General features: G+C 40.5%; 1 protein-coding gene and 2 long non-coding RNA genes across 3 annotated transcripts; all 3 read left to right on the top strand.

Moving 5' to 3' along the window:
- Positions 1–430: 430 nt before the first annotated feature.
- LOC114819822 (uncharacterized) lies at positions 431–3,662 on the top strand. The gene is made up of 4 exons (XR_011578445.1): positions 431–605; positions 740–861; positions 1,627–1,685; positions 2,683–3,662. It is a non-coding gene; the product is annotated as an uncharacterized lncRNA (long non-coding RNA).
- Positions 3,663–8,215: 4,553 nt separating this feature from the next.
- Positions 8,216–8,989, top strand: LOC139193416 (pentatricopeptide repeat-containing protein At5g27110-like). The gene has a single exon (XM_070816425.1). It carries the CDS (start codon positions 8,216–8,218, stop codon positions 8,987–8,989), a length of 774 nt encoding a protein of 257 aa, XP_070672526.1.
- A 7,238-nt stretch (positions 8,990–16,227) lies between these two features.
- LOC139193906 (uncharacterized) lies at positions 16,228–19,811 on the top strand. The gene is made up of 3 exons (XR_011578444.1): positions 16,228–17,443; positions 17,578–18,523; positions 19,541–19,811. It is a non-coding gene; the product is annotated as an uncharacterized lncRNA (long non-coding RNA).
- The last annotated feature ends 7,093 nt before the right edge of the window (positions 19,812–26,904 follow it).

Raw genomic sequence — 26,904 nt, 5'->3', positions numbered from 1 at the left:
TTTGCTCGGAGATTAGTTATTACTATAATGGTAAATCTTATTTATCTGTATTTTCGTTTTTTAAGGCTTATCGAAAATTGCGACACAAGGAGACTTATAATCCATAGCGTTACTGAGCCTAGCATGGAGATTTCCAAGTGGAAGTTATGCTCAATAGGGTGGAACGATGTTCATGATCTAATGTGACAATTCTTAGGCTTCGCATAAAACATTATCCCAGTAGCCGTTTTTTCATGCAGTGTTTGATATGTCTTTGTGTCACAACCCGTCCCGAAGGTACATTTGAGGGAATGTGAATTGACGGGTTTGCCCTTAGTGGGTGCTAAGGTATGTGTGTGACACATTATGGATTATGGATATTTTCCTAAAGTTTGGAAAGTTGTATATGGATTAAAAAAAAAATTGGGTTTTTCATTTTTGTATGGTTAGGATGAAATGGATGGTGGGGATTGAGTGGACCACCCACACCTAAAACTCCCTGTTCTCTCTCTCCCTCTCCCCGTATCACTCTCTCTCTCCTCCCTCACGATTCTTCCTCTCTCTCACCCACATCGTACGGACGGCAACCAAAACCACCCAAAACTTCGTGGATCGAAGCAAATAAGGTAAGAATCTTCACCCTCTTGAAGTTCTGAGTTGATTGGTGTTAGTTTTAGGACGTAGAACCTTCGAAAAACCCCTGAACCCGAACCCCAGTTTTTTAGTACTGTTCATGCACACGTGAAATGTTGTGTTTCAGGGAATTCTAAGCTTATAGTGAGCTTAGTGAGGTCCTAAGGAAGCTCGGGGACGTTCGTTTGGAAGTTTTGGACGTCGGGATCATCGAGTTCGACGTTGGCCGGTTTTGCTTGAATTTTTCCGGTGAGATTTAGTTGTTTTTAGAGCCTTAAAGTAGTGTATTGTGATTCTACATGTTTGGGGCTTCAATTTGATATATTATACGAAGAAAATGGGTGAACAACGAAGGAGAATAGGGCATTTGAAGTTTGGCCGGAAACCGGCCACCGGGAAAAAACCAGTCCGGCGACTGGCTGAGGAAGATGATGCGCGTGGGGGCGCGTGTCCCCATGCTTGCCCTGGCGCGTGGGGGCGCGTTCCACATCAAAAAATTATTTTAAAAATATGACGACGTCCATGACGTCGAGTAGATCACTGTGGTATATTCATATACCCAAATTGAGCACCGTATGAGAAAGTTATTACAAATTGTTGGTGAGGTGCTTTAAATAAGGTTTTATAGTTTTCGCATATAGGTGAAAATGTGAATTGACGTTCCGACCGTTGGATCGTCACCAAACTTTGATACGTTATAATACGTAATATTTGAGGATTATAGGAACTTACGGATTGGGAATCCGATTTACGGATCTTCCGGAATTGGAGTTGTAAGTTCATAAAATAGAATGTAAACCGTCACTTAGTTTTGTTAATTGACGGAGATCCGACCGTTGGATGATGATGAAATTTTAGGATGTTGTCCTAGAGATATATTTTGGACCTCTGGAAGTTATGGATTTAAAATCTGAGTGGCAGATCTTCCGGATCGATCTACGTAGTGACGTATTTTATATAAGTTATATATTCTATCGATATGAATTCTGAGGTTGGATTTGATTACTGTTCTAGGCGGCGATCGTCATGACGCCTTGATGTGTGGTGCTAGGGAGTTGTTGGACGAACTTCAGGTGAGTGGGCAGTTTTGTTTTCCGTATATATATATATATACTTGACGTTTTCCCAGAAATTGAAATTGAATGAAAGTATACTTTAAATGCAATGTATAAAATTATATGAAAAGTATGTTTTCAAATGCCATGCGTAGATTCATATGAAAAATGTGATTTGAAATGCCATGCATAGAAATGATATAAAAAGTATATAGAAATGTGAATCGAATTGCCATGCATGAAATGATATGAAAAGTATGAATTGAGATATGATGCATATGTATGAATTGGTGCTGTGGACGCACAGGTGAGTATCAGGTGAGTATTTTTACTGCTATGATGATGTTGAGATATATTGAGCTCATAACCTGCACCTTGGTATTAGTGCTTATTATTATGCACCGCATCGCACGCTCACCTTGGATCCAAGTAGATGCTAGTCGTACAGACCACTAGAGGTGGTTCCGACATGCCAGTTGTATAGACCATTAGAGGGGTTCCGACTGGTAGGTGACCTTAGATTATGTGCACAGATGATTGATGAGAGAAGCACTAGAGCGTAATATTAACCATTAAGTCGTACAGACTACATTAGGTGGTTCCGACTTATGTGCAGTGTAGTGCCGTACAGGTCATACTAGGTGACTCCGGCATGGCCGTACAGGTCACAGTTGGTGACTCCGGTTAGATGAGATTTGAGCTCTAAATTCAGCCGTACAGGACCATTGTAGGGTCTCCGGTTGTTTATTTTCTTCCACCTGATTTATGTTAATGCATTCATACTAAACTGTTGAAATTGGCATGGCATATTTGTAATGAAAAATATTGAGATAGTGATTTGAAGTTTTGAGAATATATATATATATATATATATATATATATATATATTTATATTTTACATTTATGGGAAAGTATACAAGTTTTACGGAGAGGGGTTACAACGTTTTGAGAAATGTTTGGATTTGGAAAAGATTTGTTTTACTGACCCACTCAATTTGGTTTTGCGCCCCTCCAGGTTCAAGATTGCTGAGGTGTGGTGACTACGAGGAATCCAACGGTGTTCTGACAGAATGGACAAAATTAGGACTCACCTTCGGGTGTATCATCTTAGGAGTTGTAAATTTAAAGCTTCCGAACTGTGCAAATGGTTACGTCACTCCCACGTGACGGCCATCATGCCCTCCTTCGGGACGGGGTGTGTCAGTTGGTATCAGAGCTTAGTTTGCAATCCTGGACATCTTGAGAATTTCCGAGTGAATTCTGTCAGAACTATACCTCCTCGTAGCAAGCCACGTAGTTCAGATGAACCTAGTCTCCCTGATATAGCAGTGTAGGGGAAACTATTACTATGGTGATTCAGTTTATTATCTAAAGGGACATTTAAAAAGGGTTATAAGTTGAATTTGAATCACTTTATGGAAATGATGAACCTGATGGATCAGAGTGATGACTTAATCATTTGAAAAGACGTTTTGGATTATGCAAAATCAAAGGAATCTTCTTCTCAACAGGTGGGTCGAGACGACTACCTGGTTTTGGGTTATGAACTTGTATCCTGGTGGAAACAGGAGTATTATTTGTTGTCACCGGAGGAAACAACCGATTTAGAATTGTTTAAGGACTTGTTAAAGAAAAGAATTATTTCTCCGGCATACATATTACTTGGAAAAAGATGAGTAAGTCGTATAGGTCACTATAAGTGACTCCGACTAATGTGCTAGCATAGATGGTTGAGCTAGAGAATCAGCCGTCCAGGTCATTCTAGTTGACTCCGGCTGATATATTTCTTATTATGGACGATGATACCAAAGAAAGTAATGTTTGAGCATAATCGAGGCATATATGTGTATTTCTAATGAAGAACAAGGTGATAGTATTACACCTTCAGAAATTGTTACTTACTTATCGAGACAACAGTGAGTTATCTGTATTGCGGGCTGCAGACCGTAATATTTATAACTTATTCGTTGGATCTGTTAAGCAAGTAAACAGGTAGGTTACTTACATGAGTTTGGTGTTATTCAAGGTGTTTAGTAATGGTGAAAGATAAAGTTATGCTAGTGAGTTTTGTAGACATCGAAATTTCGGTAAATAAATGTTGACCGATAAATCAAAGTGTCAACGTTCATGTATTACATAAATTTTACACGTAACGTGTGACTCAACGAAAATTGAAATGAGTTGGAAAAGTCATCAAATAGGACACGTGTCAACACCTGGCAGAAACGACTTATTTCATCTGGGATATTATATTCAAAATTAGGCTTTGGAAAATTCTATAAATACAAGCCCATTTCATTCATTTGAGGGGAACCAATTCATATTACACCTTGAAGCTCTGAAGCTCTGAAACTCCGAAGCTCTCAAGCATCCAGGTTCCCGAAGAATCAAGAAACTGTTCTTCGTTCTTCGTTCATCGTTCTTCCAAGATCAAGCCTCGACGGCCCTTGGATCAACAATCATCCACCAATTCAAGATCAAGCCCCGACGGCCCTTGAAGAAAGTGTTCTTCGTTCTTCGTTCATCGTTCTTCCAAGATCAAGCCCCAACGGCCCTTGGATCAACCATCCACCAATTCAAGATCAAGCCCCGACGGCCCTTGAAGAAAGCACCATCGTTCGTTCATCCGTTCATCCAAGATCAAGCCCCAACGGCCCTTTGGATCAACAATCATCCACTTTCAAGATCAAGCCCCGACGGCCCTTGAAGAAAGTGTTCTTCGTTCATCGTTCTTCCAAGATCAAGCCCCAACGGCCCTTTGGATCAACAAACATCGACAAATCCACACATCCAACCGTTCTTCAAGATTAAGCCCAAAAGCCCTTGAAGATCTGTTCATCACTGTTTCTTCAAGATCAAGCCCAAAAGCCCTTGAAGATCCGCTCAAATCCACCTTCAAAGATCAAGCCCACGGCCTTTTGAAGAAACTTCCAACTGTTCATCCAAGATCAAGCCTCGACGGCCCTTGGATCAACGAAACACCCACCAATCAACACCTTACGGAGATCGAATCAGAGGATAAATTTGAGAGAGATTGTAACCCAAAATCATCAAATACAAATATTTGTTTGTGCGCGTTTGTTCTTGTCTCTTTCGTTTCAGGAATTTTCCGTGTTCACAAATTGGCACGCCCAGTGGGACAATCTCTACCTCTCATCTCTTTCTCCGTTCAAGGAATCCAAGCACACCTCAAAGTCAATGGCATCAAGCAAGGGACAAGCCATTCTTGCAACCACTGAGGGAAGGATCCTAAGCACTTCTGCCGCAAACGGACAATCCATTGGTGCCACAACCGCTCCTCAACATGCCACTTCAAAATTGGTGCCGCTAAAAGAGCAAGGGGGGCATCCAAGGTGTGAGTCTGTCATCAACCTGACCTCGCTGGGGGCACCGAAGCATGATGTTGAGGCACATAAGATGACATCCCAAAGCAGTCAACGACGTTCTTCATCAGCATCCTGGATGTCTAAAGGAAAGTCACGTCTATTGGTCGCACAAGTCATGACTATCGGCGTTACCTCCGTTGAAGAACAACTGGCTCAGATGAATGAAGCAATCGCAAGGCTAACCCGAACTGTGGAAGAAAAAGACTTGCAAATCGCTGCACTCGTCAGCCGACTGGAGCCACAGGACGACGAGAACCCTAACCCAGAAGATGAGCCTCAGGTGGAGAAAAACGATGCGAAGCCCGAGCCAGACCAAGCAGCGGCACTCATGGGATCTCTTTCTATCCAGCAGCTGCAAGAAATGATCACCAACACCATCAAGGCACAGTACGAAGGGAGCTCAAATACCTCCGGGTTGTACTCAAAGCCGTATTCAAAGAAGATCGACGCCTTAAGGATGCCGAGGGGTTATCAACCACCAAAGTTCATGCAATTTGATGGAAAGGGAAACCCGAAACAGCACGTTGCCCACTTCGTTGAAACTTGCAACAACGCAGGAACCGAAGGGGATTACCTCGCCAAGCAGTTTGTGCGCTCGCTGAAAGGAAACGCCTTTGAGTGGTACACAGACCTAGAGCCTGAGTCCATCAACAACTGGGAGCAGTTAGAGCAGGAATTCCTCAACCGCTTCTATAGTACCCGCCGCACTGTGAGCATGCTAGAGCTAACGAGCACGAAGCAATGGAAGGAAGAACCAGTCATGGACTACATCAACCGATGGCGTAATCTAAGCCTCGACTGTAAGGACAGACTCTTCGAGATTTCTTCAATCGAGATGTGCATCCAAGGCATGCAATGGGGTTTGCAATACATCCTTCAAGGCATTAAACCACGGACCTTCGAGGAATTGGCTACTCGCGCCCATGACATGGAGTTGAGCATCGCCCATCATGGGAAGAAAGAACCGATCGCCGACTACAAGAACGACAAAGTTCTTGGGATAAAAGTGGAAAAGGCTGCATGGAAACCTACCAAGGAAACGATGACGGTCAACACATCTCCCGTCAAAATCCCTACACGAGGCAAGGCGATTCAAGCCGAAGGCTTTCGTAATCAAGAGATGCGTAGACGCACTTTGAAGGAGCTTGAGGAGAAGACTTATCCATTCCCCGACTCTGATGTGGTTGCCATGCTAGATGACCTGTTGGACAAGAAGGTGATCAGTTTGCCTGAGTGCAGACGGCCGGAAGAGATGAATCGTACCGACAGTCCAAGATACTGTAAATTCCACCGCTTCATCAGTCATCCGACAGAAAAATGTTTCGTGCTGAAAGATCTCATCATGAAGCTGGCTCAGAAAGGAATCATCGAGCTAGATCTTGACGATGTGGTGAAGTCAAACTATACCACCTTCACTTCTGGCTCTTCTGACTCAAAGTTTTCACCCCAACCGCTGGGGGCACCCTCCAAGACAAGCAAAGTTGAAGGATGGACTCAAGTCACTCCTAAGAAATTGCACAAGAAGCATACGTCTCATCCACAAGTCCGCCAATCGGAAAGGGGGCAAAGCAGCTCTTGTCAACCTTCAAAGCAACGTGAACGTGTTGAAGATGATGAAATTACGACACAAAGATCGTCTGTTGCCATCACGATGCGCGACTTCTTACCCGAAGACTTCTTCAATCACGCGGTCAAGGCTCCTTGCTATGAAGATTGTGAGAAACGCCTTTCCAAAATTGCTTGACAAATTCACCAATTCTCCTTGCCTGCACGAGTCTAAACTGCATGGCACAAAGCTCCGCGCCTGCACGAGCCTAAACTGCATGGCACAACGCTCCTTGCCTGCACGAGCCTAAACTGCATGGCACAAAGCTCCTTGCCTGCATGAGCCTAAACTGCATGGCACAAATGCTCCTTGTTCGCACGAGCCTAAACTGCATGAACCAAACGCTCCTGGTCTGCACGAGCATAAAAGGCAACATCAATGCTCCTTGTTCGCACGAGCCTAAACTGCACGAACCAAAGCTCCTTGTTCGCACGAGCCTAAACTGCACGAACCAAGGCTCCTTGCCTGCACGAGCCTAAATTGCATGGCACAACGCTCTTGGTCTGCACAAGAATAAAAGGCAACACCAACGCCCCTTGCCTGCACGAGCTGAAACTGCAACACGGCACCAAATGCTCCTTGTCTGCACGAGTTGAAACTGCAAACGACACCAACACTCCTTGTCTGCACGAGTTGAAACTGCAAACGACACCAAAAGACAATACAAAAAAAAAAAATCTATGTATTTGAACTACGTTACAACTTGGTCTTTTCTTTGAAGGGATACGTAGGCAGCTTGAATATTCAAAAAAAAAATTGAGTTCAGTCACACCAAAATAAGGAATAAAGATTTTATTAAAAATTTTGATGCTATTACAATTTCTTTGAAAAAAAAAAAAAGAAAAAAAAAAAAAAAAAAAAGATTTCTTTTACATACATATACATACAAATATATATATGTATATCCATCAGCAGCAAGCCTCTCAAAAGGAGGCCATCCAGGCCCAAGTGTCAGCCTCCAAGCCCAATTCATCATCTCCCTTGCCCATGGCTTCACCGTACCTCTTCAACCAAACCCAGATCTCTCCAAAGCAACACTAAGCCCAAACTGGCACACAGCCCAAACGCAGAGCCCGTAGCCTCAAAACGACATATCTGAAGCACAAGTCCTCGAACAGATGGGGAGGATGGGTAGCAATTCGAGGCTTCACTCGGCGAATCCGAACGACTACAAGCTTCTGGAAGAGGTCGGATATGGCGCCAGCGCAACGGTTTACAGAGCGATCTATCTCCCTTTCAATGAAGTCGTCGCCGTCAAGTGCTTGGATCTCGATCGGTGCAATAGCAATTTCGAGGATATCCGGAGGGAGGCGCAGACGATGAGATTAATAGATCATCCTAATGTCGTGAGGGCGTTTTGTTCATTTGTCGTTGAAAGAAACCTTTGGGTGATCATGCCACTTATGGCAGAGGGTTCTTGTTTGCACCTCATGAAAATCGCATATCCGGATGGGTTTGAGGAGTCGGTGATTGGTTCTATTCTTAAGGAAACTCCTCCTCGATAACTGCGCTCAAATCCGTACGGGCAATGCTGAATTGGGTGCGACTGAACTGAAATGGAAGCCCTTCCATCCGCCCAAATCCAGCGCTTGATCGTCACCGAGAACCCAATCAACACAGCCCACTACAAGCACTCCCGAAATGCTAAACCCACCACGAAGGTGGCCGTCACCCACAAGGTGTTCGACAAAATGCCCCACTCAGATACCTTCGCATGGAACAGATTTATCCAGACCCATATCGCCAATGCCGACTTCCACCACGCCTTCGCCACTTACCACCAAATGCTCATCCGCGGCGTTCGCCCCGACAGACACACTCTTCCTCACGTCTTGTCTGCCTCTCGCCTTTCGGCTGATCTCTCCCTCGGCAAGCAACTCCATGCCCACGCTCACAAGCTCGGCTGCTCTGGTGACCGGTACGTGGTTGCTGCTCTCATTGAGTTGTACGGTCGCCTCGACAGCGCGGACTCCGCGAAAGGGCTGTTTGACAAGTCCCTGGTTACGGACTCTGTTTCATGGACAATGCTGGCCAGGCTGTACATTGCGGAAGGTAAACCCGGCAAGGCGGTTCATGTGTTTGAGAGAATGGTGGAGTCCGGAGCACAGATAGATTCTGTGGCTGTGGCGACGGCGGCTGGTGCCTGTGGCATGTTGAGATCGTTGATTGATGGAACAAAAGTCCACAGGGTTGCCAAGGAACGTGGATTGGAGTATGATGTGTTGGTGAGCAATACCATCTTGAAAATATACATGGACTGTGGCTGTGTCGACGAAGCTTGGGCAGTTTTCAACCAAATACCGGAGAAAGATGTCATTTCTTGGACATAAATGATTCATGCCAATGTGAAGAGGGGATGCTTCAATGAGGGTCTTAAGCTGTTTAGGCAGATGGTTGGAGACGGGGTGAAACCTGATCCGCTCTCGGTCTCTAGTGTTCTCCCAGCATGCGCAAGAATGTCTGCAGGTAAACATGGCAAAGAGACTCATGGATTCTTGCTGCGACATGGTATTCGAATGAATCTCACCGTTCTGAATGCTCTTATGGACATGTATGTCAAGTCGGGATTTATCAAATCAGCTGCAAAAGTTTTTGCCAGGTCGAAGTACAGAGATCTTGTTTCGTGGACAGTGATGATAACTGGGTACAGCTTACACGGACAAGGAAAGATCGGAGTAGATTTATTCTGCCAAATGGAGAAGGAAACGAGTACACAGATCGATGAAATCACCTATGCTGCTGTCCTTCATGCTTGCGTTGCAGCACGCATGGTCGAGGAAGGGAAGTTTTACTTCAACTGCATCAAGACACCTACAGTTGCACATTGTGCTTTGTTCGTAACTCTTCTATCGCGTTCTGGGCTGTTTTATGAGGCAAAGAACTTTATTGCCGATAAAAAAGACCGCAGCGGATCCCGTCATGCCTGAACAAGAGCTCAAGGACTACGAGATCAACCTTAAGGATTGCAGGCCCATGGTGCTCGACGCCCTCTTCATGCTTTTCTCGTCAAAATCACCTCGCCAGTACCTGCACCAGTATCTTAAAACTCCTCGAGGTCCTGCCATGGTGTCTCTGTCCGTCACAGCTGCCCTGTCATTCTTCCTTGCTCTGCCTCTGCTGCCTACAACTCCAGCTCTGCCACGACCGGCAACCGTCGTCAGCTGCGGTAGTCGCGAGCAGGACTCTTCATAACCATCTCTGCAGCTCTCCCCTTCTCCCCATCAGTTCCAAGCAGCAACGGCGACGGCAAAGTCTCCGACATCAAGGCTGCACCGCTCTTCTCTTGCACCCTCCTCCGTCCCTCGCCTCACAGCTGCCACCAACTTCAAAGACCGCTGTCAAACGACTAGCCGGTCTCGAAGCACCATCTCTCCGTCCTCCTTGCTCCGCTGCCTGCAAATTTCTCTACCCATCATCAACATTTATACAAGAAAGATATATTAAAAAATAGGATGGTGGAGCAAAGCAAAGTGGTGCATCTGGCACCACGTGAAAAAAGAGGAATGGTGGATCAAAGATGGGGTACAGCCCCATGGCAGATCAAAAGTTTCTGGTGGTGCATGGGCACCATGTGCGAAAAAAAAAAAAAATAATAATAATAATAATAAAAAAAAGTGATGGAACTTGGTGCATCCAGCACCAAAAGAAAAAGAAAAAAAAAACAAAAAAAAAATAAAAATAAACAAATGCATAGAGAGAAATAGAAGGTCCATTTTATTTATTTTTCTGAAAATTTTACATAAATTTGCATTATACATAAATTAAAAAAATAAAAAAAAATCAAATCAAATCAAATCAAATCAAATTTACAAGAGGGGATATTCAAGGACGATCAGGTGGCGCCTCACAACTCGGCAGAGCTCCAGGAAGAGAAAGCGTCGGAGGTTGGCTGTTTGAAGCCTCAGCAGTCGGTACAGCCCCAGAAGACGAAGGTAAATGCTGCTGGAACAAACCCACAAACCTCCGATGATCAAGTAAAATCTGACCATCAGATTCCTGCATCTGGTCAATTTTCCTTTTCATGTTGGTGGCATAGTTGTGTGCAAGCTTGTGCAGCTGTTTATTCTCATGCTTGAGCCCCCTAATCTCCTGTTTGAGACTCATCACTTCAGCCGCCAACGATTCAACTTGACGGGTTCGAGCAAATAGGCGTTGGGCCATGTTGGACACAGAACCCGCACACTGCACACTAAGGGCCAGAGACTCCTTAACAGCCAACTCATCAGACCGCCTGGAAAGTAGTCTGTTATCTTTGGGAGTGACAAGGTTCCGGGCCACCACCGCAGCGGTCATATCATTCTTCATCACCGAATCCCCAACGGTAAGAGGACCAGTGGGGGATATGAAGGATGGACGCCATATGTTGTCTGGAGAAGGCGGGACTGCCTCTTCACCAAGATTCAAGTCAAAACGACGGTCGGAGGGTCCAGACATTTTCAAAGTGTTGAAGAAATAAGAGATCGGACAAATCAAGATCTTAGAAGTGCAAGAAGAGAGTTTTCACAAGCGAAAATTCAAGTGTGCTTTGAAACGAACTGCATGCCTCTATAAAAATCAGCACTCGACGGGATTTCAGAGATCGAAGAGGCGAGCTCAGAATTCGAAGAGGCCATTCAAAAATCGAAGAGGCAAGCTCATAAATCGGAGAAGCATCTTGCTTTTCCAGACGCGTTGGCACCCGTCACACGCAAACTCAGCTTTGCGGAAATCACGGGCAATTTGTCGAAGCGCCAATCCCAGATATCGAAGAGGCGCCAGTCTTTTTCAGCCGCGTCATCACCTGTCATATGCACACTCAACTTTGCGCAAATCACGGGCAATTTGTCGAAGATTTTCGGTGAAGGAGAAAGCACGTGAAGTTTACTGTTCAATCACGCATTGGTTGCCGACACGAGTGAAAGAATAGTACCTCTACAAGTATCAAAGAACTTCCTATAACTGTCCATCTTCACCCTCCATAGCAAGGCAGACATACAGAACCTTTCTTCATCTCTGAGAATGCCTTCCCAACGAAGCCTCTCGAGTCACCCAGTGTTCCTTATTCCTTGGGGTACCTCTGCGAGCCAATGACTCCAAAGCAAAAGTATCTCATATCACCAGGGTAGAAAGCAAGAGTATCTCATATCATGCGTTCTCCCTGTCGTTTCCTTTGTCCTTGCTCCTACCTACAAAGACAAGGATAAAGAAAACAATATGCCGGAACTTCCACTCAAACTCGGGTAAGGAACCGACTGCTTGGAACCCTTCCCTGATTGCCTACCTAGCACTGCTCTCGAGTACTCGTCTCCCACTGCCGTTGTACTTCCAAAAAAGCTGCCACATCTGCCTGGAGAACAGATAAGGCAAGTGAAAATGATACCTTGCAGCATGTGGAGACAAGGTGCAGAAGGAACAAGCAGAGAAGAATGCAGTCTGCACAGTCAACTCAGCAGAAGGAGTCCGAACTGAGGAACTCGAGAAGCTGCCACATCTGCCTGAAGAAACAAGCAGAGAAGAATGCAGCATGCACAGTCAACTCAGCAGAAAGAGTCCGAGATGAAGAACTCGAGAAAATGTCGCATCTGCCTGAGGACAGTGAACTTGTTTTGACCCTCAAATTCTTGGGTCGACTTACTAGGCGTTGTGGGCTGCACGTGCCGATTCACCACCCTTGAATCGAATCCTTAAAGATCAAGTCACCAACTGGAAGAAAAGCCCATCAATCTTGAAGATCATACCGTTGACCAAACTGCTCAGGTGTGAATTAGAAAGATTGAGCAAAGCAACAAGTCGTCACCTTCACCTCGTGCCTGCTTGCCATATGTTCGAGTCAACCTTCAAGAATCAAGCCTCAACGGCCCTTGAAGAAGTTTCCAACCAAATTCAAGATCAAGCCTCGACGGCCCTTGAGGAAATCACAAGTCCGATTCAAGATCAAGTGTCTACCACCCTTGAATCAAAACCTAGTTCAAGAATAAGCTGTGGAAAATCAACAATTGGAGGAATCCAGAAAATCCTCCAACCCAGTTCAAGATCAAAGCTGTGGAAAGTCAACAAGCGCAACAAAATACGTGCCGATTCACCCACTACCAAAGCCAAAGATCATCTACCACATGAAGCTCCTTGTGGTCCAATTTCAACCTTCAAGATCAAGCCTCGACGGCCCTTGAAGAAATTTCAAACAAAGTTCAAGAACAAGCCTCAACGGCCCTTGAAGAAATCTCAAGCCCAATTCAAGATCAAGCCTCAACGGCCCTTGAAGAAATCTCCAGCCCAATTCAAGATCAAGCCTCGACGGCCCTTGGATCGACATCTACAGTAGGGGACTTCAAAACGCATCTCCTACACGTGACAAACACATGTATACGACGCGCCTTGAAGTGGGGGCATTTGTAGACATCGAAATTTCGGTAAATAAATGTTGACCGATAAATCAAAGTGTCAACGTTCATGTATTACATAAATTTTACACGTAACGTGTGACTCAACGAAAATTGAAATGAGTTGGAAAAGTCATCAAATAGGACACGTGTCAACACCTGGCAGAAACGACTTATTTCATCTGGGATATTATATTCAAAATTAGGCTTTGGAAAATTCTATAAATACAAGCCCATTTCATTCATTTGAGGGGAACCAATTCATATTACACCTTGAAGCTCTGAAGCTCTGAAACTCCGAAGCTCTCAAGCATCCAGGTTCCCGAAGAATCAAGAAACTGTTCTTCGTTCTTCGTTCATCGTTCTTCCAAGATCAAGCCTCGACGGCCCTTGGATCAACAATCATCCACCAATTCAAGATCAAGCCCCGACGGCCCTTGAAGAAAGTGTTCTTCGTTCTTCGTTCATCGTTCTTCCAAGATCAAGCCCCAACGGCCCTTGGATCAACCATCCACCAATTCAAGATCAAGCCCCGACGGCCCTTGAAGAAAGCACCATCGTTCGTTCATCCGTTCATCCAAGATCAAGCCCCAACGGCCCTTTGGATCAACAATCATCCACTTTCAAGATCAAGCCCCGACGGCCCTTGAAGAAAGTGTTCTTCGTTCATCGTTCTTCCAAGATCAAGCCCCAACGGCCCTTTGGATCAACAAACATCGACAAATCCACACATCCAACCGTTCTTCAAGATTAAGCCCAAAAGCCCTTGAAGATCTGTTCATCACTGTTTCTTCAAGATGAAGCCCAAAAGCCCTTGAAGATCCGCTCAAATCCACCTTCAAAGATCAAGCCCACGGCCTTTTGAAGAAACTTCCAACTGTTCATCCAAGATCAAGCCTCGACGGCCCTTGGATCAACGAAACACCCACCAATCAACACCTTACGGAGATCGAATCAGAGGATAAATTTGAGAGAGATTGTAACCCAAAATCATCAAATACAAATATTTGTTTGTGCGCGTTTGTTCTTGTCTCTTTCGTTTCAGGAATTTTCCGTGTTCACAAGTTTATTTGGTGGGACATCGAGGAACTGAAAGTGATTTTAGGCATAGTTAATTGCGTTAAATCATGACAAGATGGATTGCTACGGGAAATTAGTTACTTTCCATCGATTTGATTGATCAAAGGTTACTCTGGTGGGCATGCAAAGTGGATTGAGTCAGGCCGTTAACATTGCTGAGAGAGCAAAAAGATTGTTATCAAAAGGTTACAAGGCTACTTAGCTTATGCGGTACTACATAATGTTGCTCCTAGTAGTTTGGAAAATGTAAAGGGGTTAGACTTTCTTGATGTCTTCCCTGAGAGTTTACCTGGATTGCCTTCAGGCAGAGATGTGGAATTCACTATTGATTTGTTTCTAGGTATAAATTTTATGTTAGAGATTAGTTCATGATGAGTTAAGAGAATTGGAAATTTAGTTGAAAGAATTGGTTGACAAAAGTTTCATTCAACCTAGTACAACACTTTTGAGGAACCCCAGTTCGTTGATGAGAAAGAAAATGGACTTTAAAGACTATTCATTGATTATAGATAATGGAATCGGGTAACAATTGAGAACTGTTATCCATTGTGGTGTACTGATGTTTATTTGATCAGCTCAGAGGTGTTTGTGTACTTTCAAAGATTGATTTGAGGTCTGGTTATTACCAATTGAAGATTATGAGTGACGTTGTTCCTAAGATTGTTTTCTGGACTCGTTATGGTCTTTATGAACTTTGGTGATGCTATACGGATACTCATGCTGTTTTATGAGTTGATGGATGAAGTATTCCAGGAATGCCATGATAGATTGTTATCGTTTTCGTTGATGATATTCTGGTATACTCTGAGCCAGAGCAGAGCATGTAAAACATATTAAGTCGGTGAAGCAAAGATTGAAAGAACGTTGGTTGTATGCTAAGTTTAGCAAATGCCAATGTTGGATGAACCAAGAAGCATTTATGAGATAAGTTATATTTGCTAAAGGTATTCAAGCGAATTTTTAAAAGGTAGCGGAAAAATTGAGAATTTGGAACAACCACGAACCGTGATTGAGATTGAAAGTTTCGTAGTTCGGCAGACTATTACGGACGGTTCGTGAAAGATTTTCTAGTCCTTACTTTTCCATTGTCGAGATTGACGAGAACAGAAGTTAAGATTGAATGGGATGATAATTGCGAGCAAGGGTTTCAACAGTTGAAGTATTTCCTCACTCGTACGCGTATTCTAGCGCTCACCGGAGATAGCGGTAATTACGAGATCCTTAGTGATGCTTCTTTGATTGGTTTTGGATGAGTGTTAATGTAGTAAGGTAGAGAGATTGCCTATGCTTCTCGGCAATCGAAGCTTCATGAAATGAATTACTCTACTCGTAATTTGGACTTTGCAACTATCATCCTTACTTTGAAATTTTGGAGATATTATCGTTGTGGTGAGAAATACAAAATTGTTATGGATTTTAAGAGTCTCTAATATCTGTTTACTCGAAGGATCTTAATCTTAGGCAACGAAGGTGGTTAGATCTGCTTAGTGATTATGATTGCACGACAAGATGATCATACAAATGTTGTGGCCAATGTTTTTAGTAGGAAGACCCTAGTGAGAATTAATGTTTGGTACATTTGTCATGTTCATCTTCTTGTGGATTTGAGATCTATTGGAGTAAAGTTAGGAATGGAAGATCGAAAATGAACTTGCTAATTTTCAAGTTGACCTAATTGGTAGATCGTACTCGAGACTCAAGCGTTTGATGAAGAAATTCAAGTATTTATTTAAAGCAAGGAATAGCGAGGAAAAGAAAGACCTCAGAGTCAGAGAATCAGATGGCAAGTTGATGCAAGAGAACAAGGTATTTGTACCTAATGTTATGGAGTTAAGGAAGTAATTTTGGAATTAGCGTACTGTTCAGTTTATGCAATGCATCCTGGGGGTACTGATATGTATTATACCATTCGATCATATTACTATTGGTCAAGTATGAAAAGAGAAACTTTGGTATATATTAATAGTGTATCATTGGACAGCAGGTTAAATCAGAAAGAAATAAGTCTTTTGGATTGATGTAGTCACTTCCCGTTCCACTGTGGAAATGAGAAAATATTAATATAGATTGTGTGTGCAAGTTCCTCGTTCACGAAACGGTTATAATGAAATTTGAGGTGATAATTGATTTGTTTACTAAAGCAGAGCAGTATTCTTCAATGAAAGAGCAATCACCTTTCCAGAAGTGCAACAGTTATTTATTTGTCTTATGGAAAAGAGATTTGGTCTTACGGATCTGTTGAACTTCTTGGGTATGTTGGTCCTGTCAACTTGTTCCCGAGAGCAACGCCATAAGGTCGTGGAAAGCTGTGTCTTGTGTTTCAAAACTGTTAGAATTGTGAACGGATGGTATTTTGGGGAGCAAAAAGGTTTAACCACAAAAAGTCAATTTTAAGGCCCTGAGTTAGTAGAAGAGACTACTCAAAATATTCAGGTGATTAAGTTTAACCTGAAAGCAACCCAGGATCGACAGAAGAGTTTAGCTGATCGACATGCCACTGATCGAGTGTATGATGTGGATAATTTAGTGTTCTTGAAATTGTCACCTTGGAGAGGTGTGGTATGATTTGGGAAAAGAGGAAAGTTAAGTCCGAGATACATTGGACCCTATGAGATCACTGAAAGAATTGGTGAAGTTGCTTACCGGTTGGAGTTGCCTCCGGAGTTATCTAAAGTCCATAATGTGTTTCACGTCTCTATGCTTCGACATTATATTTCTGATCCTTCACATGTGATTCCTCCTCAACCGTTGGAGATCAATCCGGATTTGACGTATGATGAGGAACCAGTGACTATCTTGGATTGGAAGGATAAGGTTCTAAGGAACAAAATGGTGAGTTGGGTGAAGGTGTTGTGGAGGAACCATTCTGTAGAATAAGCTATCTAGGAGACAGAAGATCGAATGAGATAGATGTACCAAGGTTGTTCTATGGGTATTGAGTGGTTTATTTGGTTATGGGAATATCGGGGACGAAATTCTATAAGGAAGGAAGATTGTCACAACCCGTCCCGAAGGTACATTTGACGGGAATGTGAATTGACGGGTTTGCCCTTAGTGGGTGCTAAGGCATGTGTGTGACACATTATGGATTATGCATATTTTCCTAAAGTTTGGAAAGTTGTATATGGATTAAAAAAAAAAATTGGGTTTTTCATTTTTGTATGGTTAGGATGAAATGGATGGTGGGGATTGAGTGGACCACCCACACCTAAAACTCCCTGTTCTCTCTCTCCCTCTCCCCGTATCACTCTCTCTCTCCTCCCTCACGATTCTTCCTCTCTCTCACCCACATCGTACGGACGGCAACCAAAACCACCCAAAACTTCGTGGATCGAAGCAAATAAGGTAAGAATCTTCACCCTCTTGAAGTTCTGAGTTGATTGGTGTTAGTTTTAGGACGTAGAACCTTCGAAAAACCCCTAAACCCGAACCCCAATTTTTGAGTACTGTTCATGCACACGTGAAATGTTGTGTTTCAGGGAATTCTAAGCTTATAGTGAGCTTAGTGAGGTCCTAAGGAAGCTCGGGGACGTTCATTTGGAAGTTTTGGACGTCAGGATCGTCGAGTTCGACGTTGGCCGGTTTTGCTTGAATTTTTCCGGTGAGATTTAGTTGTTTTTAGAGCCTTAAAGTAGTGTATTGTGATTCTACATGTTTGGGGCTTCAATTTGATATATTATACGAAGAAAATGGGTGAAAAACGAAGGAGAATAGGGCATTTGAAGTTTGGCTGGAAACCGGCCATCGGGAAAAAACCAGTCCGGCGACTGGCTGAGGAAGATGATGCGCGTGGGGGCGCATGTCCCCATGCTTGCCCTGGCGCGTGGGAGCGCGTGCCACATCAAAAAATTATTTTAAAAATATGTCGACATCTGTGACGTCGAGTAGATCACTGTGGTATATTCATATACCCAAATTGAGCACCGTATGAGAAAGTTATTACGAATTGTTGGTGAGGTGCTTTAAATAAGGTTTTATAGTTTTCGCATATAGGTGAAAATGTGAATTGACGATCCGACCGTTGGATCGTCACCAAACTTTGATACGTTGTAATACGTAATATTTGAGGATTATAGGAACTTACGGATTGGGAATCCGATTTACGGATCTTCCGGAATTGGAGTTGTAAGTTCATAAAATAGAATGTAAACCGTCACTTAGTTTTGTTAATTGACGGAGATCTGACCGTTGGATGATGATGAAATTTTAGGATATTTTCCTAGAGATATATTATGGACCTCTGGAAGTTATGGATTTAAAATCTGAGTGGCAGATCTTCCGAATCGATCTACGTAGTGACGTATTTTATATAAGTTATATATTCTATCGATATGAATTCTGAGGTTGGATTTGATTACTATTCTAGGCGGAGATCGTCATGACGCCTTGATGTGTGGTGCTAGGGAGTTTTTGGACGAACTTCAGGTGAGTGGGCAGTTTTGTTTTCCGTATATATATATATATATATATATATATATATATATATACTTGACGTTTTCACAGAAATTGAAATTGAATGAAAGTATACTTTAAATGCAATGTATAAAATTATATGAAAAGTATGTTTTCAAATGCCATGCGTAGATTCATATGAAAAATGTGATTTGAAATGCCATGCATAGAAATGATATGAAAAGTATATAGAAATGTGAATCGAATTGCCATGCATGAAATGATATGAAAAGTATGAATTGAGATATGATGCATATGTATGAATTGGTGCTGTGGACGCACAGGTGAGTATCAGGTGAGTATTTTTACTGCTATGATGATGTTGAGATATATTGAGCTCATAACCTGCACCTTGGTATTAGTGCTTATTATTATGCACCGCATCACACGCTCACCTTGGATCCAAGTAGATGCTAGTCGTACAGACCACTAGAGGTGGTTCCGACATGCCAGTTGTATAGACCATTAGAGGGGTTCCGACTGGTAGGTGACCTTAGATTATGTGCACAGATGATTGATGAGAGAAGCACTAGAGCGTAATATTAACCATTAAGTCGTACAGACTACATTAGGTGGTTCCGACTTATGTGCAGTGTAGTGCCGTACAGGTCATACTAGGTGACTCCGGCAGGGCCGTACAGGTCACAGTTGGTGACTCCGGTTAGATGAGATTTGAGCTCTAAATTCAGCCGTACAGGACCATTGTAGGGTCTCCGGTTGTTTATTTTCTTCCACCTGATTTATGTTAATGCATTCATACTAAACTGTTGAAATTGGCATGGCATATTTGTAATGAAAAATATTGAGATAGTGATTTGAAGTTTTGAGAATATATATATATATATATATATATATATATATATTTATATTTTACATTTATGGGAAAGTATACAAGTTTTACGGAGAGGGGTTACAACGTTTTGAGAAATGTTTGGATTTGGAAAAGATTTGTTTTACTGACCCACTCAATTTGGTTTTGCGCCCCTCCAGGTTCAAGATTGCTGAGGTGTGGTGACTACGAGGAATCCAACGGTGTTCTGACAGAATGGACAAAATTAGGACTCACCTTCGGGTGTATCATCTTAGGAGTTGTAAATTTAAAGCTTCCGTACTGTGCAAATGGTTACGTCACTCCCACGTGACGGCCAGCATGCCCTCCTTCGGGACGGGGTGTGTCACTTTGTTAGGAAAATGGACTATATGAAACGGGATTATCATTATATTGACGTCTTGCTACAATAATAAAAAGTTATTGAATCAAGACTCCACACGACATTAAATCTATTTTATATAATTTGATCCCAATGTAGTTATGTTCCGTTCATGAATGATTAAATGTAGTAATTATATTAAATATGCATGTTCACATGATTTATATATGTATTAAGTGCATATAAGTATGACTGTATGAGAAGTAAACAACTTTTATAAAAATAAAAATAAAAAAGCAAATCTTTCCAACTAAAAAAGGGAAACAAAACAAAATTTAATTAAACTAACCTATCAAAGATTAGGTACGAACCATACAGGTGCAGTATGCAACTGGGATCAAGAACGACTCTTGGGGCAACTAAAATGCCTAATTCTCTTATTTGTGAAGGAAAATACTCCAAAATCACATCCGGTTGAGTCATAAATCAGGTAATCAAAGGTAAAATAAATATTGTTTCTCTCAACCTTCTGGCCATAGGATACTATATAACGGCGGAATGGTGATTAAAATGGAACTGGATCCTCTGAGGCAAACCCTAGGGATCATGCTGAGAGACAAACATGGGTCATTCAATTTCAATTCAACGGTTACAATTATTATAACTTTAAAAGAAACTCCCTGTTTGTAGTGTTTGTCGCTCAGCAAGATCGCGAGGGTTTGCCTCGGAGAGAATCCAGGTCCGACTAAAATTACCTTTTTATCTTTTTGTAGTATCTTTCACTACGGCTTTATTTGTTTTTTTTTTCATTATTATTTTTTTTTTGAATTTTATTTTAATTTTTCTTATGAAAAATCATAAACAACTCCATAAATGCATAATCCTTTGCTAGGTGAACGAAATCACAGCTATTGTAATGCTCTACTATTGATCCATCATAATCAATTAATTTGTACCGATTGGACGTCTCCACCCATCAGCCACAGACCTGAGGTCATAGTCTGAGGAGATAAGGTGCCTACATCGTACCAAAATCGTAGGAGATAAGCTGATCTTGTCCAGTCTTAGCTAGGGGGTACCTACCCCTCCACCCAATCAATAAATTCGGATCTTGAAATTTGATCAAACGGTTAAAAACTGGAGATTCCTTTAAAAGTTATAATAACTTTAACCGTTAAATCAAATTTCAAGGATCCAAATTTATTGATTTAGTGAAGTCGGTGAAGGAAATCCGGAGATGGTCAATTTCCCAAGTTTTACACCCATTGACAGGGTCACTAGGTACCACCTCCTCTTCACTCCTCAATTGGAAATCTGGAATTCAATTCAACCTTGTTCAAGTAGATATGGTATTATTGTCTCCTTAAAAACATTCTTAAATCCCATCTCTTATTATGATTTTGACTGTTCTCTTATTACGATTTTATCCGTTATAACACACGTGCTAACTTGGAGATATTATTGAAAATATAACGAGAACAATGTTCGTACATTACTCTAGCTACCTTAGCCACACCATGTTTCATAAAAAAATAACATAGAACTTAGATCAATCACTTGAGTTACAAACATGCATGTTGCATCTAATCCTAACCTTTTATTTTCTCAAGTACCGTTGTGTGAAAGCTTTGAGACAACCCACGTTGAGGCCCATCAACTTTTTACAAGATCCAGCCCAAGTCAAGAGACCTAGTGGGCAGTCATAGCTGACTAAACCTCTGGTTACCCACTGAGTTGAGAGTGCTGATGTGTCCACTTTTAGACGTGGGACTTCGGATTCTTTCGTTTCATTTTTTTTTCTATGTCCTCTGGATTCATTTACGGAACCGCCATGTCACAAAAACGTAACCATGCCACATAAAATTTTCATTGTATCAAAAACACGGTCTGGCATACTAAATATCATATTATAAACAAACAAAAAATCATTTTGAAGTGCTTAATTACTTATATAATAACACTTGGTTATCAATTTATGTTTGCGGTACAATAAAGTATTCTCTATTCAACTATTCACACACCCTAAATATCCAAAAACCCATTTCCTGCCTCCCGGCTAAGTTGCAGGTAGTTCTATCCTGAATATCCAAAAAACCAGTATTATTTTCCCTAACTTAAGTAGGATGGTGCATGTAGTGTTACCGCACAAGACCTCCAATTTTCTAAAACCCTCAAGTTTTTAGTCTAACAGAGACAATGAATCTAAATCCAATGATGTATGTACAGTCTGTGAATGGTGTAACCATTTTTATTCATGTAGCTTGGGAGCATCAAAATTGACTTTAATACACAATTATACATGTACACTTTTTTATTTATGTCGCACAAGAATTATAAGACCGACCATGCAAGTTGGTGAATACTCCACTTTCATCTAACTTATGAGAAAAAAGATTTGAACTCGAACGCAAGTGACATATCCCAATCCTACGACATGCTTGGGGATTCAAACCTGCGCATATAGATTTTCAAAGATTTAATTCACAAAACTGTAAATTCGGAAAGTGCAAAAGAACAATATAAGGAGCAAAAGTAAATTAATTGGTGCTATGTTCAATTAATATAGCGAATGCAATATGCGATTATATTAATTAAAGCCCAAATAATGAGGAGTAAATATTAAAGGACATTTTTGTAACTATTCGAGATTTATTTGTTTAATATATAGTTCTATTATATTTAATTAAAGTGCTTTGTTAATTTTTATTTTTTCATAAATCAATGAAACATTATAATTAAATTCTATTTCTCAAATAAAAACGGGTACATCTTAAAAATCTAATAAGATAACCTGATAATTAAATGTACCCAGACCAATTTGTGGTGCTAGGTTCGTCTTCACTAAGATTCGAGATGCCATGTCCGTCATCATGGAAAAGATTTCTTCTTCTTGTCACTTTCCTTCAGTTGTGCCTTCAAAAAGCTTATGTGTTTGGTGATGCTTTGTCGTCAACCTTCATGAACATAGCTTTTCGATCTTTTTTATCAATCTCAAGTTCCTTGCATACTCAACTTGACTTCTATAAAATGAACCACTCTCCCTGTCAGTCTCACCTCTTAGCGTCGTCTTTTGGGAACAACATTAGAAACAAGCTTAATAATTCAGTATTTTAGGCAAAATTTTCACAACTTTCCAACATTTGTGATGGTTGAACCTTGTGATGAATTTGGGCAAAATTAGGTACCAACTGTTTGCTTGCATCAACTAAAACAAATAAAGTGGGAAAAAATTAATTATTTCAAAAAAATTAAAAGTAGGTGCTAATAAAAAAATTAGAAAATTTTTTACCTCATCCCCAATATTTGTGTCACCTTGATAAATTTTCACCGCTTTTGTCTGAGCATCTCTACATTTGCCTAATGCAAAACTCAAAATTTTTATCATATTAGTAACTAGTAAGTGCACTTTTCCTACGACTAGTTCCATACTGACTGCTATAATTTTCATGAAATTTCTTCCGCACAAGAAAACATTTTTCAGCGATTAACCATGCAGTTTCGGTTTCGACTCTACCGTCAACGGGATATGCCATTTTCGTAAGCACAAACAAAATAGGAATGTAATCAATAAAATAAGAATGTAATAAAAGATTGTACATAATTTCGCGTGCTTGCTTTCATTTCTTGATCGAGCTGTCATTAGTTGATGAAATTTTAGACTAATAAGATGACCTATTCCAACAAGTACTTAGAGATTATTCGCTGACAGAGACTTAGATAATCAGTCCGTCTCAAAGCAATGCTGTTTATCTAAATTGAAAGTGCTCATTGGTCGGCTAATTCTATTGCTTTAGTGTTGTTTATCGAAATTGAAGATATTGCCGGTTGCCAACACCTTCACAGATTTCAACTGGTGTTTAGTTACAAATTTTGATTACATCAAGTAAAATCCCTGATCTACTCAGGACAAACCTTAAAAATCCTTGCAAGGTGGTTATTAAATCCTAGTCATGTGTCATAAACAAATTGTGAGTTCAAGTCCCATCATGCTTCTATCCTATGCATCGGATTCTTCAAAACCATTTTCCTACATTTATGGGAAGTATAGGTTACTTGTTTAATTTAAATAACAGTCAATCAGCCACTCAGTATTATGATTTGGTGATATTCATCATAAGTAAGATGTTTTAGGTTCGAATTGCGTGGATGGTGAATTTGATGCCAAATTAGGTTGATCATTGTGTGGTTTAGCCAAACTCCCCTCCATTTAGTATAAAAATAGAGTGCTACTAAACTCACCCCATTTCTCACCCACCTTGTAATCAAAATGTTATTGACATATATTCATTTTAGAAAAATACTTTTAAACCCTTGTTTATAATTGGGCAGCTGACATGTAAATACTGCGCCACCATCAACTACTATAACCACTTCAATGGAGAAACTTTTGAACACCCACAGATTTGAACCAAAAAAAAATTGTTGGGTTCTAGGGTTTAGGTTGGATGACATTCATTGAAATCCCAAATGAGGATAGGGGTTGGGGGCTATCTAGAGTAATTATTATGGGTTGGCCATGTAGTTGGAGAAGGATTTGGTTATGGCGTGAAAAGGGGGACAGGTTTCGGTGGCAGAGGGGTAGGTATCAGGAGAGAGTGTGGTGGTGGGTAGGGGACAAAGATATTGATTATTGAGAGGTGGTGGTGGATGGGTTGTGAGATGGGGATGAGTGGGCAGGCGGGTTGGGGTTTCGGCTGCACCGTGAATGTGGTGCTGCGATTAAGGATGGGATAGATTAAAAAAAAATGTATAAAATTTTTAATATATATTAAAGGTTACTTTAGAAATAATAAAGGGTGAGAAAATAACATTTCAATTTTTTAATTTTTTAAGGTGAGTGAAATTAGAATGTTGCTGGAAAAATAGGACAATGAAGTTGGTCTATCAACACTCTAAAAATAAATCGATGTGCTAAAAAATAATAATAATAGCAGTCAACCATTCTAGATTTCATATTTGGGAGAGAAAAACTGAATATGGCACATGAGGAGGGAAAAATAATGAAAAAGAAATAAAAAAAAAATAGCATACAGATTTTGAAAGAAATAAAAAGAACGAGTAAGAAAGAGCTATAAATTAAAAATGTAAATTGTTATTAGCACTCCACAAATTATATTTTTCATTCCAAATTTTTTATGATTAAAAAAAATATATATATATATATATATATTTGTGAAGAATGTAGAATAAGATTTTTGAAGTACTAATAACAGTTTTTATTCAATTCAAATTACGTGATTCTGTAATTTTGGTTATGTTTATGCATTTAATTATTTATTTTGGAGAAAAAAAAACTTACCATTTACTCTCTGTTTAATTTCCTATAATCGAGGGGAATCAATACCATTTTCTCCTTCTCTTGACATAGCTGCAAAATTTGGAAAATAGAGCTAATTCACCGGGAGCATAAAAATATCTTCCAATAAGTTGACGGTGTTAAACCATAGAGATACCTTCCAATAAATTAGAATACATATTCTCAAATATCTTCCAAATTGTTGAGGTCGTTAGTGTGAAACCAGTTGGCTAAATCCTAGGCTAGGCTGTTGACAAACGAGAATTAAATTTACAATTTTAATTACGCTTTGACACTAAAAAAAATGGAAGACAATAAGTAAATTAGCATTTTCAATGTGTAATGAAGAATGCTTATTATATTATTAGCCTGAAAACTGAAAAATTATAGGGAAAATTAGAAATAGGTCCAATTTTATAAACATATTTTTGAAATAGGTCTAATTTTTAGTGACTTTTGACTTTTGAAATAGGTCCAATTTTTAGTTACTTTGGACCCATATCAAAATATCCCAAAATTATAAGGAAAATATGATCAAGTAATTAACATATTTTGAAGACCGATTTGTGTTCCCAACAATAAAAAGATTGAACCCAGATATAAGAGCTTTGATTTACTTTGCATTTCGGTTATGGATGGTCTAGAGATACATCTTGTTTCATTGATCTTAATGAAAAGAAATTTCAATCGAACATGTAATTAGTCATCAGTACGCGCTACTCACTAGTCCTCGATATGTTGATATACTGAGGTGGGTGCAAACTCTGCGCACAAGAAAGAAGATGGACAGATATGAGATGACCTTCATCTACAAATCATTATTATTACTTTCCTTGTTGATCGAATGTTTAATTTCTTCCTAGAAAGCAATTGAGCAAGCAAACTGAAAAAATACAATGGATGTAGCTAGGTCATCAGTACGGGCCATGACCTGTTTTGTACCCCTTTGGATAAACAAAAAATGAAAATAGAAAAACAAAAAAACGTGTAGCCAACCTCCTCCTCCCACCTCCTCTGCACACCTCAATTGGAAATTTGGATTTCAATTCAACTTTGTTTAAGTATATATGGTATAATTGTCTCCTTAAATACATTGTTAAATTCAATCTCCAATTACGATTTTGACAGTTCTCCTATTACAATTTTATCCATCATAACACACATGATAATTTGGAGAGATTTTTGAAAATCTATCAGGAACAATGTTTGGTACAACAAAATGTAATAACTCAATTAGTTGGAAACTTAAAAAAAAAAAAAGAATCTACGAATTGCATTATAACATTTGGTGTAATGTGTGTTTGCATATTATGCTAGACCTATTGTATCATAAAGATCAATCAATTCAAGAGCTTTCATTTTTCCTTTTCAATCTCTCTCTTGTTTCTCTCTATATCATCTTCTTTTGAACTAATCTTTTATCTTTTGCAACGTAGTTAACAGTTCCATTAGATAGATTGTGTGTACTGAATTCCATCTTCTAGTTTTAGGTTTGGTATATGATCGGGGGTTTGGTCTTGGAGACTTGTTAGGAGAACTCAACGAGTTCTTCTCACGTCTAGGTAAGTCATTAGCTGGCATTTTGGAGGAAGTGTTCAATGTGCCCATTTCAGAGGAAGTGTTCAGTGTGACACGAAAACGGCACAGGATACAAAGTGTTATAATTTAAATTGTTACATTTTTTTTACGTATTCAACACTTAGTGTACTTGACATATTCTCATGACACTGAAAATTTTCTCGACAATTTGATGTTGTCTTGGTTTTTGTCTTTGAGCTCGGAGATTAGTTATTACTATAATGGTAAATCCTATTTATCTGTATTGTCGTACTTTTAGGCATATCGAAAACTGCGACAGAATGAGACCTATAATCCAAATGGTTACTGAGCCTAGCATGGCGATTTCC

The sequence above is a fragment of the Malus domestica genome, chromosome 17 (assembly GCF_042453785.1).
Source record: "Malus domestica chromosome 17, GDT2T_hap1".
NCBI lineage: Eukaryota > Viridiplantae > Streptophyta > Magnoliopsida > Rosales > Rosaceae > Malus > Malus domestica.
Note: the sequence above shows the minus strand (reverse complement) of the source record. Positions and strands in the feature narration are given on the sequence as shown.